Source organism: Epinephelus fuscoguttatus, linkage group LG18 (genome assembly GCF_011397635.1).
Source record: "Epinephelus fuscoguttatus linkage group LG18, E.fuscoguttatus.final_Chr_v1".
Lineage (NCBI taxonomy): Eukaryota > Metazoa > Chordata > Actinopteri > Perciformes > Serranidae > Epinephelus > Epinephelus fuscoguttatus.
The window spans coordinates 40,598,631-40,617,812 of NC_064769.1; the positions used below are offsets into that span (position 1 = coordinate 40,598,631).

Consider the following 19,182-nt stretch of genomic DNA (forward strand, 5'->3'; position numbering starts at 1 on the left):
ACACAATTTGCCTCACAGGCTTTACGGCAAACGACATCCCTGTATATGTAAATGTAATTATTATGTTATTGGATGAGTGAGTGACGTCATACTGAATCATATTGTGATTATTTTAAGACATGAATCAATTAAAAACAATAAAATGATTTCAATATATAGTTTTTGTTTTTTATTTTCATGCCATTCACATGAACACAATAAAATAATAATAAATAAGTAAAATGACTTCAGAGATCAAAGATAATAAACAATAATAAACAAACAAAATAAGCAGTGAACTTTATAATAACTGAATTAATAAATGTTTTATTGTTTGTTATCGATCCATCTGTGTCTGATCTGAGGCGTGTCCGCGCGAGCCGCCATATTCCCCCGTGACGTCATCAAACGGGAAGTGAGCTCGTTGTTCTCCATGGTCGCTGCCTGGCTGCGGTGCGGGAGGCTCGCGGACCAAAACAACTCTTCCTCTCCTCTTCTTCCTCCTCGCGGACCATGGACGGGTGAGCGCGCGCACACCATCCCGAACATTTCCCCCAACATTTCCCGCCGCTGTTTTTTCCCCTCTCTTCCACCCTCGCGTTTCCTTGGTGACTGAACCGCACCTGCGTGAGCCTTTGGCTTTGCCGCCCCCCCTTCTGCTTGTTGTTGTTGTTGTTGTTGTTGTTGTTTACTTGTTTCCGGAACCCTCACCCCTCTCCTCGGTGTTCCTGTTTCCCGCTCCTCGCGCTCCTCATCGCTCGTGTTTCGCTTTTTCTGGTTTTGTTTTGGTTGAAAGTGTCGCGAGCGAAGAGTGACGATTTAGCGGCGGGGTTTGATTGGCTGAAATCACGCGAGAACTCCTGAGTGAGCACGTCCAGCTGACTGTGAGCGTTTGTCAGAGTCAAAGATCCCACAGAGACGAGAGTCCTCATGTGATCATCATTAACCCTCAGCAGACTGAGGAGGTTTCACTGTGATCAGTTTAACACTCTAATGTTGTTGGACAGTTTTAAACACACGTGTCAGTATTGTCAGAGTCACGTGACTTTTAGGGAGAATATATTTCTGCATCATATTTAAGAGTAAGTGGAGTAATGGAGTAAAGACATTCATCCAAATAAATGACATATTAATCTAAATCCTGCCGAGCTCTGCTGCGCAGGTTTCATTGAAGAGGCCCCGCCCACACTTCAAATCATGTACTGTGCAAAGCATTGTGGGGATTTTATATCCACACATGCATCCTTCTAATTTCTCTGAGAAGGACTCAGTCCTTCGTGAAACTCAGAAGGATCCTTGACACTGGAACAGTCCTTCGATGGGTCCATGACGTCCTTCACATTCGGCCGTTTGAGGACCCTTCCTTGACTCTGAGAAACACCCAGTGACTCTGACATGTTCTCATGTTTTCGTTCCTGACACCACGCGGGCCGTCAAATGTTTCACCGGCGTCCCGTGAAGCGAATTAAAACACGAGACGTGATTCTTCAGTCACGAGTCAGAGACGATTCAAAGATCGATTCATTCGATCGTTTGTCCAGTGTGACGTCACCGGACATGGAACAGGTCTGACATCCGACTGTCAGGGTTGGAAATGAGTTACAGATTACAGTTACCCTGATGAACATGTAATAAGTAATGTAAGTCCTCACATTACTTCATCAGAGTAATGTAACTTATTTTCTACTGAACATTAAAGCTGAACTTTATACATGTTCACAAGTACCATAATCAGTGTGTTTATCAGTAACTGTAATAGATTACATTTATTTTGTAATGTAATGACTGTAACTGTTACGTCTCAGCATCACTACAGAGAAAATAAGTTGTGTAACTAATAAAATAAAGATGGAGGACGAGCAGAAACATTAAGGAGTTCATCCACCGAGAGTCTGACTCTGATCATTTCACAGATCATCAGAAATAGTTTCAGACGTCTGTTAGTGCAGCTCTGTGTCTGTACATGTCATTGATTATTTATTGGAGTTCATTAGATTTTTTTAAATTACATTTTTAGTAATTCATTTTTTTTAATAATTTGATTTTTAATAATTCAATTTTTCAGTTTTTGTATTTCAGTATATTTTAAATGTTTTTCTGTTTTGTCTTTTTTTTTTTTAATTGAATCATAAATGTCCTCGGGGTTTGGATCCACAGTCATGGAAAAGTCATGGAGTTGTAATGTGTGTGGTGTTGAGTTACAGTCACCGCGTGTGGATGATCGTTCATGTAACGTGATGTGACACAGCAGCAGATTAAAGTAGCTCTGATACACATGAATGTTTGACAGCATAGGTTTGGTCACTTCCTGTCTGGGTTCATTTCTCACTTCCTGTATCTAAAGAAAACAAAACTTTATTCTGGGTCCTTGAAAAGTCCTGGAAAAGATTTGAACCGTTGTCCACAACACCGTGTGTACTGTGAACAGTTTTAGTAGAGTAACGTTCGCTCTCTGTGTTTCGTACGAGGTGACATTTGGTGTCAGAGGCGTCTCAGTAGCTCACTGCTACAGGTAACCTTCAGGTAGCTACATGTTCAGGCTCCTGATTGGCCGACACCTTCTTCCTCTCTGCGTGACTTCAGGGTTACTGCTAGCTGGCTGCCTGTCGCTCGTCACAGCGCTTCAGTTGTGTGTGGAGCAGGAAGGAGGCAAACTGTGGGATCATAACGAGGGTTTCTCTCTGCAGGAATCACCGTTCACTTCCTCCGTCAGCTGCTCTGAGAACATGAGCACCTCCAACCTGTCCACAGGTGAGACCCGCCTCCAGCGCTTGCTCTGCCCCGCCCACTGTGAACTCACTGACTCACCTGTGTGTCTGTGTCTGTCCACAGTGGATGGCACTGATAGGCTGTGTGTTTCTGAGCACGCTCAGTGCATCCCGTCTCAGGTCCTTCACCTGCATCAGCTTCCTGTTGACGTCTCTGAACAGGAAGTGCTCGCTCTGGCGCTTCCTTTTGGCCGAGTTAGTAAGCTGATAACACTGAAGACCAAAAACCAGGTAACTGCTAACAGCTAACTGCTAACAACTAAGTGTTAATAGCTAATTGCTAACAGCTAACAACTAAGTGCTAACACGTAATTGCTAACAGCAAACTTGTTTCATGTACTGAACAGTGACTGCTTGAACTGATAAAGTTAATAAATAAAGTTGTCTGAAGTGAACTGAACAGGCACTGCTGCGATATAAGTTAACCTGCGAGACAGTGGAGCACAAGGCTCCAGAGAAGAGGCCGAGTTACTGACATGCAGTAACAGGACATGAGAGAGAGAGAGAGAGAGAGAGAGAGAAGGTGCCCGGTGTATTATAGGGGGGTCCTCCGGCAGACTAGGCCTAAGTCAGCCTAACTAGGGGCTGGTACAGGGCAAGCCTGAGCCAGCCCTAACTATAAGCTTTATCAAAGAGGAAAGTCTTAAGTCTAGTCTTAAATGTGGAGACGGTGTCTGCCTCCCGGACCGTAACAGGAAGATGATTCCACAGGAGAGGAGCCTGATAGCTGAAGGCTCTGGCTCCTGATCTACTTTTGGAGACTTTAGGGACCACGAGTAACCCTGCGTTCTCAGAGCGCAGTGTTCTGGTGGGATAATATGGCACTATGAGCTCTCTAAGATATGACGGAGCTTGACCATTTAGAGCTTTATAAGTTAACAGTAGGATTTTAAATTCAATTCTGGATTTTACAGGGAGCCAGTGCAGAGAAGCTAAAACAGGAGAAATATGATCTCGTTTCTTAGTTCCTGTTAGTACATGTGCTGCTGCATTCTGAATTAGCTGGAGAGTTTTTAAGGACTTACTAGAGCTACCTGATAATAGAGAGTTACAGTAATCCAGCCTTGAGGTAACAAAAGCGTGGACCAATTTTTCTGCATCTTTCGGTCAGGATAGGCCTAATTTTCGCAATATTACGCAGATGAAAAAATGCAGTCCGTGAGGTTTGTTTTAAATGAGAAATTAAAAGACAAATCTTGATCAAATATTACTCCGAGGTTTCTTACGGTAGTGCTAGAGGCCAGAGCAATGCCATCTAGAGAAACTATGTCATCAGATAAAGAGTCTCTGAGTTGTTTGGGGCCAAGAACAATAACTTCAGTTTTGTCTGAATTTAACATCAGGAAATTGGTGCTCATCCAGGTTTTTATGTCTTTAAGGCAGTTATGGAGTTTAGTTAATTGATTACTTTCTTCTGGCTTCATCGATAAATACAACTGAGTATCATCCGCATAACAATGGAAATTTATAGAGTGATTTCTAATGATGTTACCTAAAGGAAGCATATATAGAGTAAATAGGATTGGTCCGAGCACAGAACCTTGCGGAACTCCAAAACAAACTTCAGTACGTGAGGATGATTCGTTATGAACGTGAACAAACTGAAAACGATCAGATAAATAAGATTTAAACCAGCTCAGTGCAGAACCTTTTAGGCCAATTAAGTGATCCAGTCTCTGCAGCAGAATTTGATGGTCAATTGTGTCAAACGCCGCACTAAGATCTAATAAAACAAGTACAGACGAGTCCTTTGTCTGAAGCAATCAGAAGATCATTTGTAATTTTGACTAGTGCTGTCTCAGTGCTATGATGCACTCTAAATCCTGACTGAAATTCCTCAAATAAATTATTATCATGGAGAAAATCACACAGCTGGTCTGCGACTACTTTCTCAAGGATCTTTGACATAAAGGAAGATTAGATATTGGTCTATAGTTGGCTAACACCTCTGGATCCAGGGTGGGCTTTTTTAGTAGAGGTTTAATTACAGCTACCTTAAAAGACTGTGGTACATAGCCTGTTAATATGGATATATTGATCATATCTAATATATGAGTGTTAACTAAAGGAAAGACCTCCTTAAGTAGCCTAGTTGGGATGGGGTCTAAGAGACACGTTGATGATTTAGATGAAGAAATCACTGCAGTCAATTCTTGAAGAGAAATTGGGGAGAAGCAATCTAAATATATATTAGGTCTTACAGCTGTGTTTGAGGTTAGATAGGTACTATCTGAGGACAGGAGGTCATGAATTTTGCCTCTAATAGTTAGAATTTTGTCATTAAAAAAGCTCATAAAATCATTACTGCTAAGGGCTAAAGGAATACAAGGCTCAATAGAGCTCTGACTCTCAGTCAGCCTGGCTACAGTGCTGAAAAGAAACCTGGGGTTGTTCTTATTGTCTTCTATTAATGCTGAGTAATAGTTTGCTCTGGCATTGCGGAGGCCCCTCTTATAAGTTTTGAGACTGTCTGTCCAGATTAAACGAGATTCTTCCAGTTTGGTTAATCGCCAATTCCTTTCAAATTTTCGCAATATTTGTTTTAACTTATGGGTTTGAGAGTTATACCAAGGAGCGAACTTTCTTTGCTTTGTTAACTTCTTTTTAAGAGGAGCTACAGAGTCAAGTGTTGTTCGCAGTGAGCCTACGGCGCTATCGACAAAATGATCAATTCGGGAGAGGTTAAAGTTGGTACAGGAAACCTCTGTTAATGAGGGACTTGGTATTGAATTTAACGACGGAGTAATCATTTCCTTAAATTTTGCGACAGCACTATGTGATAAACATCTAGTATAGTAACTGTTGCTGAGTGGTGTATAATCCAGTAAAAAGAAATCAAAAGTAATCAGATAATGATCCGATAGCGAGGGATTCTGTGGAAAGACTGTTAGGTTATCAATTTCAATTCCATACGTCAGAACTAGATCGAGGGTATGGTTAAAACAGTGAGTGGGTTCATGTACACCCTGACTGAAGCCAATGGAGTCTAATAATGAGATAAACGCGGTAGCCAGGGAGTCATTATCAACGTCGACATGAATGTTAAAATCGCCTACAATAATAACTTTATCTGATTTAAGAACTAAACTGGATAAAAACTCTGAGAATTCAGATACAAATTCAGAATACGGGCCAGGAGCACGGTACACTGTAACAAATAAAAGTGGCTGCGAGGTTTTCCAGGTCGGATGTAAAAGACTAAGAACGAGGCTTTCAAATGAATTATAATCTAGTTTAGGTTTAGGGCTGATTAACAGACTAGAGTTAAAAATGGCTGCAACTCCCCCTCCTCGGCCGCTGCCTCGGAATGTGGGTATTATTATGACTGGGAGGAGTGGACTCATTTAGACTGACATATTCATCTGGACACAGCCAGGTTTCAGTGAGACTGAGTAAATCAATATGATTATCTGATATTAATTAGTTTACTAACACTGCTTTAGATGATAGAGAGACCTGATATTTAACAGTCCGCATTTAATTCTCCTGTTTTGTCTTTCTGTCACAGAAGAGGTTTTAATTTTTATGAGGTTGTTATGCACAACTCCTCTTTGTTTAATTTTAGATTTAAATAATTTAGGTGGTCGGGGGACAGACACCGTTTGTATAAAACTATGAAAACTATGGCTGGGTAACTGAACTAGAAGCTCAGAGAGGCGTATAGGACTGCGACTCTGAGTCCTGGTCTCAACTCTGGGTTGTCAGGGATTTAAATTACTAATAAAGTTTGCCAGGTTCCTAGAAATGAGAGCAGCTCCAGCCAAAGTGGGATGAATGCCGTCTCTCCTAATAAGACCAGGTTTTCCCCAGAAAGTTTGCCAATTATTAACGAAACCCACATCGTTTGCTGGACACCACCTGGACAGCCAGCGATTAAATGATGACATGCGGCTAAACATGTCATCACTGGTCAGATTTGGGAGGGGTCCAGAGAAAACTACGGAGTCCGACATCGTTTTTGCATATTCACACACCGAAGCAATATTAATTTTAGTGACCTCCGATTGGCGTAACCGGGTGTCACTGCCGCCGACGTGAATAACAATCTTACTGAATCTGCGTTTAGCTTTAGCCAGCAGTTTTAAATTAGATTCAGTGTCGCCCGCTCTGGCCCCAGGGATACATTTGACTATGGCCGCTGGTGTTGCTAACTTCACGTTCCTCAGAATAGAGCTGCCAATAACCAGAGTTTTATCCTCAGCGGGTGTGTTGCTGAGTGGGGAAAAGCAGTTGGAAACGTGAACAGGCTGGTGGTGAGCCATGAGCTTCGGCTTGGAGCTGTGCTTCTCACGGACAGTTACCCAGCCTCCCAGCTGCACGGAGGTTACCGGGGGACCGCTAGCAGAGGCTAAGGCTATGTGGCTCTGCGCCACAGGGGACTGGCTAACCACCGCAGCTACTGAATGGTTTTCCATGGTGCGGAGCCAACAGTTCTGACTTCATACTGAGTTCGGGAGAATAAATAAACAAAAATTTCATTCATGACAGACTAATTTAATTTCGGTGACATAATTAAATGTGATTTTAAATTTTATTTATTTGTGTCTTGATTTTCTTGAATGTTGCTGGTTAATGTTTTGACTCTATTATTTAAATTTGTCATAAAAGTTTGGTCTTTTTCTTTCTTCAGGCGTTTTTAGAAATGGCGTCAGAGGAAGCGGCTGTTACTATGGTGAACTACTACACCTCAGCCCCGCCTACTGTCAGGAACCAGCCAATCTTCATTCAGTACTCCACCCACCGTGAGCTCAAGACAGACAATCTGACCAATCAGGTGAGGAGCAGCATCTCTGGTCCCGCCCACTTCCACACTTTAACTTTTTAGTAGAAATGTTGAAGAATTTTAACGTCAAGTCAAATTTAATTTGTAGAACAAGGATGAGTTTTACAGAGAAATTTAAAGAGTCATTAAATCATTTAAACATCACGTGCAACGGTGGCCATGTTAGTTCTCATCTTTACCAGTCAGGAGAGGTGTCAGTTGGCTGCAGTCTGCAGCAGCACCACCAGATGTCTCTGCGTCAAATAGATTTTGAATTTCAGATTGACAGCTTGTGTCCCTCCCACTGTTCAACATGTCACTGTTCTGTAAAGCTTCGTTTGTGTGTTTGTTGACAGAGAGCGGCACTGCAGGCCATCAGTGCAGCAGCAGTGCATTCTGGGAACATGGCATCAGGTGGAGAGGAGCGGGGCTTAGGGCCTGGTCAGAGTCCCGTCCTGAGAATCATCGTAGAGAATTTATTTTATCCGGTGACACTGGAGGTCCTGCAGCAGGTCGCTGATCACTGCTGCTGTCATTCCTGTTGTTATTGTTGTTATTATTGGTACCACTAATATTATTATTGTTAGAAGCAGTACGAGTTAGTAGTTGTAGTTCTGTATCAGCGTTTAACGCCTGTATAATGGTGTGCTTTCAGATCTTCAGTAAGTTCGGCTCGGTGTTGAAGATCATCACGTTCACCAGGAACAATCAGTTTCAGGCTCTGCTGCAGTTCAGTGACACCGTGCACGCTCAGCACGCCAAGGCTGTGAGTCACGTGCACGCTCCCTGACATACAAACATGAATAAATGTTATTCTCAGACTGTATTTGAGAAGGACACAGAAGGTGTGGGCTGCAGCTCCAGTCTCAGAGTCACTGATGGAGCTCTGGTCCAATCAGATTCCAGCATCAGTCCGTCCTCCTGTCTTTCAGTCACTGGATGGTCAGAACATCTATAACGGCTGCTGCACGCTGAGGATCGACTTCTCCAAACTGAGCGCGCTCAACGTGAAGTACAACAACGACAAGAGTCGTGACTTCACCAGAGCTGACCTCCCAACAGGAGAGCTGGACCCCGCCGCTACCTTCGGTAAGATGAGCTCATGCTAATGCTAATGCTAACCAGTGAACACTCATGAGACCTTAGGAACAGAACCAATCAGGCGACTTAGCCTCAGTCACCGTTACTGCTCAGACCATCCGCTTAACACGCCGCCATCGGGACACATACAGATAGATTATGACCAAGGATCTTCAGTTCACCAGAGAGTTGAAAGAACAGCAGCCGAGTCACCACGCTGCCGTCTACACGCCCGACCTGAGGAGAGATTCAAACCTGTCAGAAATAAATCAGGAGCAGCCGCTGCAGCATATTATACCTGCATACCACTGGGCCTGGACAACCTCAGCGTTGGTAGTAACAGCTTCTTCGTATATGATGTTTTTCACCGGCACGCCGTCCAGACAGAGGGAAACTGGATGCAAAGACTACGACTGTGATTTGTGCTGTTTACAGCTGTTTGATCAAAGAAAGGCAACTTTAAACCCTGAAAATAGTAGAACATAAATGGGAGAAGTAAAAAAAACCCTCCATCCTCAGTCTGAAGGGGCGGAGTCAGCTAATGTCAAACGTTAACGTTAAAGTGACGTGTTAAACATGCCTCCAGTTGGATGTAATAACAGTGTGCTGTGAAAACTTCTCCGTGTTTTTAGCCACAATCCAGATCTCTAACAGCGTTTCACCAGACAGACCTCTGGGACAACTGATGTAGTAGGCAATAAACAGTAGCTCAAAAATGTGAGCTGGTAACGTTAGCTAACAGATTGTTGACCTCACATTAGTAGGTCGAAAGTAGCAGCTAAAGTAAGCTAACGAGCTGATAACATCGGCCTGACAGCGTTCCACCAGACCTCTGTGAACGGTTGACCCAGTAGGTACACAACAGTAGCTAAAGAAACCTATATTGGGTGGTAACATTAGCTAACGGAACAGTTGACCTCATGTTAGTAGGTAGAAAATAGCAGCTTAAGTTAGCTAAAGTTAACTGGTAACAGTGATGGGAATAATGGTGCTATAAATAAATGGCGTTACTAACGGTGCTACTTTTTTCAGCAGCGAGTAATCAAAAAAGTTACTGTCTCCCCTGTTATAATGCCATTACCGTTACTCACAATAAAATGCACCGTTACACGGCTTGACTTGAGTTCACTGCAGCGGTTTTCACCCAAGCAAGCTCCAGTGTAGAGTAGAGAAGTGTACAATGTTTTATAATAATGATTTATTCTATGAAGTGTCAATTTCATTCATTTAACATATTCAGTGTCGAGTTTCATTACATACAGTTCCATTAACGGGGGGGCGACCAAGCAATTTGACATACTTGAGCATTTTATGAAAAAGTAACACTATAGTTACTTTTCCAGGTAATTAGTTACTTTTATAGTGCAGTAACCCAGTTACTAACTAATTTACTTTTTGGGGAAGGTAACTAGTAACTATAACAAATTACTTTATAAAGTAATATTCGCAAGGGGTCATCCCTGTGTTTCCTACGCTTGGTTGAGCGGGCAACATAGAACCTTTTTTGTGTAATTGGGGAACATAGAACCTTTTTTGCAGGGTTAAGTGGGGAACATAGAACCCTGGAAACATAGACACGCTCCCGTTCCCAACACTGACTGATAATGTTAGCTAATGGGACGGTTGACCTAAGAATTGTGGGTAGAAATCTGGAGCTAAAGTTAACTATCATTAGCTAGTAATGTTTCCCTGATAGTGTTACACCAGACTTTGCTAACAGAATGGTCGACCCAAACAGTAGCTGAAGTTAGCTTTTGTTAACTATTAATGTTAGCTAATGGAATGGTTGACCTAACTTTAGTAGGTAGAAAACAGTAGCTAAAGTAAGCTAACGTTAGCTAATGGAATGGTTGACCTAACTTTAGTAGGTAGATGTCATTGTGTTCCACTCAGGTGTGGCTGCTGGGTTGAGTGTGACACCTGGTGGTAATATTGGGTACAGCAGTCTGGTCTGGCGTTTGGCTCAATATCAAACCAGTTGAAATGTTTTCACTTCTGCCCGACACTGATCACATTATTTCAGTCTGCTAACACAGCTCTGCGTCCTGTGCTCCACGCTTCCATGAAGAAGAGTGTTACCTGTGTGTGTGTTACCTGTGTGTGTTACAGGTGTAGCTCTCCCTCCGTATGGAGCTGCAGCTTTCCCACCAACTTTCCACCAACACACAGGTGAGACAGAAACAATAAAACACACCAGAGATATTGGATGAAGCGAGATACCCAACTCAGCTCACTTCCTGATTCAGGCTCTGATTGGAGGGAGAGCTAACCACGCCCACTTAGGAGACAGGAAGAGTAATCGTTTTCTTAACATTGGATAAGCCTACGGTGGGGTATCTCCTTTATCCAACATCTCTGAACACAGTGTGATGACGTTGGCTCTAAACTTCCTGTGTGTGTGTGTGTGTGTGTGTGTGTTTACATGTCATCCTATTTTAAATAAAGTTGTTTTGTTTGTTTTTTTTTGTCCTCAGGTCTGTCGATGGCAGCCGTCCCTGGCTCGTTGGTGTCTCCTGCTCGTGTCTCGCTGCAGGTGGCGCCCCCTGCTGGTCACTCTGTGCTGCTTGTGTCCAACCTGAACCCAGAGGTCAGAGGATGTTAGCACTGTCTGTTAGCTAGCTGTCACCGTAAGCTGGACGACACGTGGGAGTGCGAATTACACAAAAACTGTATATTAAAGTGAGATTTAGCAACACGCCTGCAACGAAGCGATGCACCAGGCTCGCTTTTTTTGATACCAAAAAGGTTTCAAACTCAACGTGGTGCGAGTCAAGGCGGAGAAGAGCAAGAAAATCTGCCAACAAACACAAAAAGGTGTTTCCCAGTTTTGTTCTGCGCCCGTCTCCACCACGCCCGCAACCAAGAAATCAATTTGTCTCAAACCCCCGTCATTAATGTTGACTCGTTTGTGCCAGTGATAGACGAAGGAATTATGTTTTCAGGGTGTCCGTTCATCTCATGCTCATCAACGTAACACCTCAACTTCACCATTAGGGAATTTTCTCTAATTTGGCACAAATGCCCCCTTGGACTCAGGAATGAACTGATTCACTGTGACCTCGCATCTGTCTGATCCTTGTAAATACAATTTCTGTGAATTTGGCACAAATGGTCATTTGGACTTACTGAATCGTAAAATTAAACATTGTTCCATATGGCGTTAAAAAGTCTTAAATCTGACTTACCTTAAGCTGAAGAGACCCTGAATAGTCTCCAAGTGGTGGCGAGTGAGGTGCACGGACTGTAGGGTGCACTTGCTAGCTAGTAGGGATGTCCCGATCACATTTTTTTTGCATTCAATCCGATACCGAGCCCTTTATTTTAAAACCGAGTCCGATACGATTGAGATTTAGATTAAAAAGAAAGAAAAAAAGAATACATCCAAGCTGTCCCTAGCCTGAGTGTCAGATTGAAGCTCCCAGAACCTTCAGTCTGACATCGCCTCCATTGAAGGCGATTTACAAAGGGGAGGGAATTTGATTTTTCCCTAACCAATCAGTAGAGATCAACGACTCACCCAGAATTTGACGTCATTAGTATCCATGCCTCGGGGGTGCCGAAAACAAGCGAGCATTGCCCGTTTAAAATGTCTCCATCGTCGTGCACGCCCAGCTGCATCGCCGTTAAATCCCGTTTAGCAGCTTCCTTAATTTGGTCCTCCATTAACGCGAGTAGTGGCGAAATACCTCGATAGCATCGTTAATGTGGTCTGTAGGATCTGTAGCGGTCGGCATTAGTGTGGCGCTGATTGGCTAATCGCTAGACCCGCCCCCACCCCCGTTCATTGGTCCGTCCATCGTGTGGACGAGATAAATTGCAAATTCACTGCAGTGTGCCAGACCATAGACCCCGCCTACTCAGTTGAGTGGGCGGGGTCTATGGTCTGGAACCAGGCTAAGTTGTCCCATAAGGTTTGTTTTTTATTTAAATAGTATCCAGAAAGCTTATCGGTGGTTCAGCAGCACAAAATGCAAACAAATTCAATATTTTCTTGTCTTCAACAAACAAAATAGGGCTCTATCTTTATACATTGGAAAGTGGAGGCAACAGTGAACAACATGGATGAAAAACCTGGCCATTTTTGTTGTTTTGATTCCTCTGATCTTTTATTACCGATTCCGATTTTGTAAAAATAACGTGATCGGACATCCCTACTAGCTAGCTTAGCTTGTCTCATTTGTGGTCGATAAACAGAGAGGGCGGGGCTTGGAGGGTCTGAGCCATGCAGTCTGCTGTGTGCAGCTTGACGATCTACTAAAAAACAAAAAAAGGAAATCATCTAGTGGCGTCTATGATGACACGAATAAACCAGTGTGTGAAACAGAAACTTTGACACTGACTGAGAATCAGCTGCAGCTTTGAACTAACTTTATTAACACTGTTTGTCTCTGCAGAGCGTCTCTCCTCACTGCCTCTTCATCCTGTTTGGTAAGAAAACACCAGCTGCTGACGGCAGGAAGAAACACCATCAGTTGTTTTCTGTGTTTCAGTTATTAAATAAGAACTGTGAATGTTTTACATGTTGACATTCAATTATTAAAAACTACTCTTATTAGGGTCTGGGCAGCTAAGCCGCCAGGACACTATTGTAATCCTAGGTATTCTCCTTCTTCTTCTTCTTCTCCTTCTTCTTCTTCTTCTTCCTCTTCTTCTTCTTCTTCTTCTTCTTCCGAGGAAATCATACTTCCCGTGGGTGAAAACTCACCAAACTTTGCACAAAGGTCCAGTCTCATGCCAGATATCCTCAGCTGTAAACTCAAGCCAATAGTCCTGATGGTGGCGCTACAGCAAGCGTCTAAAGTTCAAAACTTTGAAAATTCATAACAAATCAACCATACGTGCTACAACTTCACAACTTTCATCAAACTGTAGCCCCAATACTGAAGAAACTTTTGTACATTTAAACCTATTAAAAATTATGAAGTTTATCACAAAACTTCTTAAACCTATCTCCTCCCACAATTTTTGCTCAATTGACACCAAACTTGCTACAGAGCATCTTCAGACTGTCCTACACAAACTATGTTTCTCAGATTTTTGATTTATCAAAAATTGAGCCTACAGTGCATCAAAATGTTTGACTGTAAACGGTACTGTAAACATATACATGCAAATTCTTGCTAAATAAATCTTCAATGTTCATGAAAAAAAGACAAAATTCTAGAGTCATGGTAGATGATGTGTGGCAAATTTCAGAGTTTTATCTGAAAAACTGAATTTTTGACAGCATTTTGAATTTTGCTCTAATGTGAACAATTGGAGTCAATGTAAAAATGGCAATTTTAAACATCAGTTTTTCACTTATGGAGCAAATCAGTCATTGTTACAAACAAATTACCAACATCTCCATGCTGTCTAGATGCAATATGTGTATTTTCAGATTTTTGTTTCAATAACTGAATTTTTTACAGTGGTTTGAAATCTGCTTTTCCATGCATGGACGGCTGCTAAACCTACACGTCTGGCTTAGTCAGTTTGTGAAGCTACACATGAATTGTCTCTGACTAATTAGCTCAGTGAGATAGAAATTGATTCTTAGTCTCAGAGGTTGTGAGTTCAAGCCTCAGCTGATGCAAAAGGCAGATTGTGTTGCTAAATTCCTAAATGTCTTCCAGTTCTTCTGCTTGTTGCTCAGAATTGCCTAAAAATGCCTGGACCCGACCCATCGCTGCGCAGCAGCTATAATTGTTATTTTTGGAGTTGGTGTAAATCTGATCATTTGTAAATAAGTGACGGACAGAAACAGGTCAGTCAATAGTAACTATCACTATACTGTTACAGACTGTCCTGATGGCGTGCGGTCAGCAGGGGGCGGTCATGAAGATATTTACAGGTGTTGTTGTTGTTGTTTGTGTTTTCAGGTGTTTACGGGGACGTTCAGAGAGTGAAGATCCTCTTCAACAAGAAGGAGAATGCTCTGGTTCAGATGAGCGACGCCACTCAGGCTCAGCTCGGTGCGACGCTCAGTCCTTCTTTACATCTAAAATGTGACTCGTGTGTTTCAGTGAACAGAGAAGTGTGATGTCATCTCTATTAGTCAGTCGATCATGGCGGAAGATTAAAATATATATTGATCACATTAATTGATTATGATTAATGATCTGTTAAATTAATATTTGATCTAAAGTCTCAGTGAGCGCTTTGACGAGTTTCCTGTTGAATACATTATTAGATCTTTTTTTTTCTGCCCTCCACAGCGATGAGTCACTTGAACGGGCAGCGTCTCCATGGTAACGTGATTCGGGTGATGCTGTCCAAACACCCGGTGGTGCAGCTGCCTCGTGGGGGGGCGGGGCAAGAAGAGCAGGCGCTGACTCGAGACTTCTCAGGCTCTGCCCTCCACCGCTTTAAGAAACCTGGATCCAAAAATTTTAACAACATCTTCCCTCCGTCGGCCACGCTGCACCTTTCCAACATCCCGTATGTTCTTTTATTTACACAAAGCTTTTCTGCATTTTCTGACAATTTTAATTCAGTAAGTCACATGCGTGATTTATTCAGCGCACATGCGACTTAAAGAGCGTGTACGATTTAAAGAAGTGCACACATGACTTACATTAAGTGCAGGGACATCTCAGTAATTGGACTTGAAGTTTGCGGACGTGATCTAATGCGCTTGTACGCTTTAGTAAAACATATGCGACACAACTTAAAGCTCAAGAAAAGTGTACGTAACCCAAAGCACACGTACACTTGAGTAGCGTGCACTGGCACTTAAAGTGCACATATATGATTTTATGACATTGGTGTTGCTGTAGACCAAATGACCCCTCAGGGACGACTAATGACTTTCTACTCTAAACTTTTAAAAAAAGGGCACGTGACCTGAAGTGCATGTACACTTTGAAAAGCGCCTGTGACCTAAAGCAATCGTATGTTTTAGTAAAGCACATGTGCACTTAATAAAAGCGCACATGCGAATTAAAGCGTGTGTACATTTTAGCGAAGCGTGTGGGTGTCTGACTTGAAGTGCATGCAATTAAGTAAAGCGCACACAGCTTAAAGCCTGCACACACTTTAGTAAAGTGCGTGTGCAACTTAAGGTGCGTGTATGCTTCAGAAAAGCGCACATGCAACGTGACCTAAAGCAAGCGTGTGCTTAAAAAAACTGCACACACAACTTAAGGCCTGCGCACGCTGTGGTACAGTGCGCAGAGCATGTGTACGCTTTAAAAAGCACACGTGACCCAAGGCCAGTGTAAGCTGTGGGAAACAGAGACTTACTCGAAGCGCATAGACTTCGGCAAAGCGCACAGAAGTTAAAGCCTGTATACACGTCAGTGCGCAGGCAAAGTGTGTGTATGATTTACTAAAGCACACGTGACACGAATCATGCGTACACTTTAGAATAGTGCACTTGTGGCACAAGCTAAAGCACATGTATGTTTTAGTAAAGCAGTGGGTGACTTACTCGAAGCACGTGCACTTCAGTGAAGCGCATGTGCGACTTAAAGTGCATGTAAGCTGTAGAAAAGCGCACTTTCTTGAGTGTGTTGAAAAGCTTCTCACAGTTGTGTATTTTTCTGAGAATCTCTTCCTGGTTTGTTTCGCAGCTCCTCGGTCAGCGAGGACGTGTTGAAGGACCTGTTCTCCTCCACTGGGTTCACGGTCAAAGCCTTCAAGTTTTTCCAGTGAGTAACTCGACCGTCCGTCTGTCGTTTTTAAAAACGAGCTGTTTATTGTCGCTCAGACGAACCTGAACCTGTCGCACCTTCACAGGAAAGACAGGAAGATGGCGCTGATGCAGCTGGCGTCGGTGGAGGAAGCTATCGAGGCTCTGATCGCTCTGCACGACCACCAGCTGGACCACAACCAGCACCTCCGAGTCTCCTTCTCCAAGTCCACCATCTGACCTTCAAATCTCCAAGTCCACCATCTGACCCCCGAGTCTCCCAAGTCCACCATCTGACCCCTGAGTCTCCAAGTCCACCATCTGACCTTAGAATCTCCAAGTCCACCATCTGACCCCCGAGTCTCCAACTCCACCATCTGACCCCCGAGTCTCCCAAGTCCACCATCTGACCCGAGTCTCCAAGTCCACCATCTGACCTTAGAATCTCCAAGACCACCATCTGACCCCCGAGTCTCCAAGTCCACCATCTGACCCCCGAGTCTCCAAGTCCACCATCTGACCTTAGAATCTCCAAGTCCACCATCTGACCCCCGAGTCTCCAACTCCACCATCTGACCTTAGAATCTCCAAGTCCACAATCTGACCCCCGAGTCTCCAACTCCACCATCTGACCTTAGAATCTCCAAGTCCACAATCTGACCCCCGAGTCTCCAAGTCCACCATCTGACCCCCGAGTCTCCAAGTCCACCATCTGACCTTAGAATCTCCAAGTCCACCATCTGACCCCCGAGTCTCCAAGTCCACCATCTGACCTTAGAATCTCCAAGTCCACCATCTGACCCCCGAGTCTCCAACTCCTACTTTTTGACCCGTCTGTATGACTTTTGACCTTTGACCTTTGGAGCCAATGTGCTAACCAGACTTAGGGGCTTCTGATTGGCCCATGGTGGGAACAAAGGGACCAATGGGAGAGCCCCGACACCACTAAGCTTTCTGTGCCTACAAACACTCTGACATCACTGTGATGGATGATGTCACAACGAGGGGGCGTGACCATGGTTACAGAGGTTACAGAGCACATTCGCGAGCAGACTGAGCTCCCAGTAGCAATGCTTTGTGGGTAACGGAGTCAAACAAGGCGCTGATGTGAGTTGAACTTCTTTCTTCTAAATGTTAAATTATCGTCATGAAAAAAAAAAAACGTTTTTTGTTTTAAAAAAAAAAAAAACTTTCAAATTAAAACGTGATGTTTTTTTCTTTAAATCTCTGATGAAAATATTTAATATTTAGTGTCTCTTTATTTTTTTATTTAAAGTTACTCAACATGAATACAAATAAAATCAGTAAAATAAAGTTATTTATTTAGATTTTTTTTTTTACGACAGAAGCAAATTATTTTCTTCAGTTTTCAAATCTTTGAGGTTTTTTTTTTGTTTGTTTGTTTATTTTTAATTGTTTATATTCTGAACTGCCTTTTCATGAACTCCTGGAAAACAAATGGTGAAATTTAAGAAATGATCTTTGAAATGCAAAAACATTGACTGATTAACAGTTTTTCGAATCTTCAGCGACGTGCCTTTCACGCCGGCACTCGATTCTACCGTCTGATTGTTTTGGTTCCTGCTGTTGTGGAGTGTTAGCGGGCTGCGAGCTCAACCAACTTCTTCTGTGCCTTATTTTCCTGCTGGTTTTTGATTTTTTACCTGGTGTTCGGGTGGAAGTTCAGTGGCGGGTTGTCTTGATCTCACTTTAGATTTTTTTGTAAAATTAATTTTGTTTGAAATTAATTTGTGTTTAATGTCATAACGTTGGTATCTATTTTTCGGGAATGTTTTTTTAATCATGAATGTGTTTATACATACAACATGAAATGCTTTCGAAGCCCCGCCCACCTGTCGTACCTGCGTGTGTGTATTTATACGTGTGTGTACATACATATATATATATATATATATATACATATACATATTTGTGTGTGTGTGTGTGTGTCAGTCGGAGCTGTGATTGGTTGATCTTCAAATGTCAGACCTTCTTTTTTTCTATTAAAAATATATTTAATTCAAGTCCAGCTCTTGTTTTTGGAAAATCTTTAGGTTTTATTTTAATTTCATGTTTGGATTTTTTTGGTGTCGATGATTTTCTTTAAACAGGAAACAAGCCACAGAAAAACAGGAAGCTGCCGATTCCCAGTTTGCCTTCTGACCTTTGACCTTGTGACCAGAGCTGATTGGGTTCAATATGAATGTTGTTTTGTGTTTACTTGAAAGTTTTGTTTTGTTTTGTGATAAAATGCAACAAATTATTTTCATTTGTTTCAATTAAACTGTGTTTTTTAATTTTGGTGATTTTGTTTTGTTTTTACAACATAAATATTGTAAATATTGGTTTTAATTTGAGTCAGTTTTGTTTTCATGTCGTTATTTTGTAACAGCAGTGAAACATAGATTCAGTCATTTGGACGCCTCGGGGAAAAAGTGGGCGGCAGTCAGACCAAGCCAAAGTTTGTGTGCCTTCTAATTGGACCAAGTCATTCTCTCATTATGACATCACTTCCTGTTTAAAAAGCTTTGCAGTTTTTTTTATTAACTTCTGCTCGTTACACAAATCAAATCGTAACGTAGTTTTGTTTATGTTGCTCAGATGAAGTGAACGTCTTTTGGGGGCGCTGGGGTCCATGAGCCTCCCTCCACCAAAAATGACTTGTTAGATTTTTGATGTTAAAAGTAACAAAAAAAGTCTCTGTTTTTAACTCTTGACGTACAAACGGTTTATTTTTGGACAAATTTTAAACGAGACAGAAAAAATGATTTCGATCAAATCTGACCGTTTGAATCTCAGACAATATTTGTTTTTTTCCTGACCAAAGAATTTGTCACACACGATGTGTTAGAGGACCGTCAGAAATTTAAAAATCCAAAGATAATTTCTGTTTTTACAGTTTCTGGCTGATAGATGATGTCATTGTTGACTTTTAAAGAAAACATGCCTTTGAAGGCGTTTCCTTCAAGAAACACAGAAAC

The 19,182-nt window shown here is 42.4% G+C and overlaps 1 protein-coding gene across 2 annotated transcripts; it reads left to right on the plus strand.

Annotated features, from left to right (window-relative positions):
• Positions 1-352: 352 nt before the first annotated feature.
• Positions 353-18,553, plus strand: LOC125906303 (polypyrimidine tract-binding protein 3-like). Of its 2 annotated transcripts, none has more exons than XM_049604831.1 (14): positions 353-500; positions 2,563-2,730; positions 2,812-2,978; positions 7,378-7,521; positions 7,866-8,021; positions 8,165-8,275; positions 8,442-8,598; positions 10,699-10,758; positions 11,064-11,176; positions 12,984-13,017; positions 14,451-14,543; positions 14,787-15,009; positions 16,143-16,220; positions 16,309-18,553. In XM_049604831.1, exons 1-14 carry the CDS (start codon positions 413-415, stop codon positions 16,439-16,441), a joined length of 1,725 nt encoding a protein of 574 aa, XP_049460788.1. In that variant the 5' UTR covers positions 353-412; the 3' UTR covers positions 16,442-18,553. The 2 variants fall into 2 exon arrangements, with proteins under 2 accessions (XP_049460788.1, XP_049460789.1); XM_049604832.1 differs by having other exon boundaries at positions 362-500; positions 2,667-2,730.
• The last annotated feature ends 629 nt before the right edge of the window (positions 18,554-19,182 follow it).

Coding starts and splice junctions, on each gene's coding strand:
- LOC125906303 (XM_049604831.1), top strand. CDS start 413: ATGGTCGCTGCCTGGCTGCGGTGCGGGAGGCTCGCGGACCAAAACAAC. Junction 8,276..8,441: donor ACGCTCAGCACGCCAAGGCT/GTGAGTCACGTG, acceptor CCTGTCTTTCAG/TCACTGGATGGTCAGAACAT. Junction 15,010..16,142: donor CTGCACCTTTCCAACATCCC/GTATGTTCTTTT, acceptor TTTGTTTCGCAG/CTCCTCGGTCAGCGAGGACG.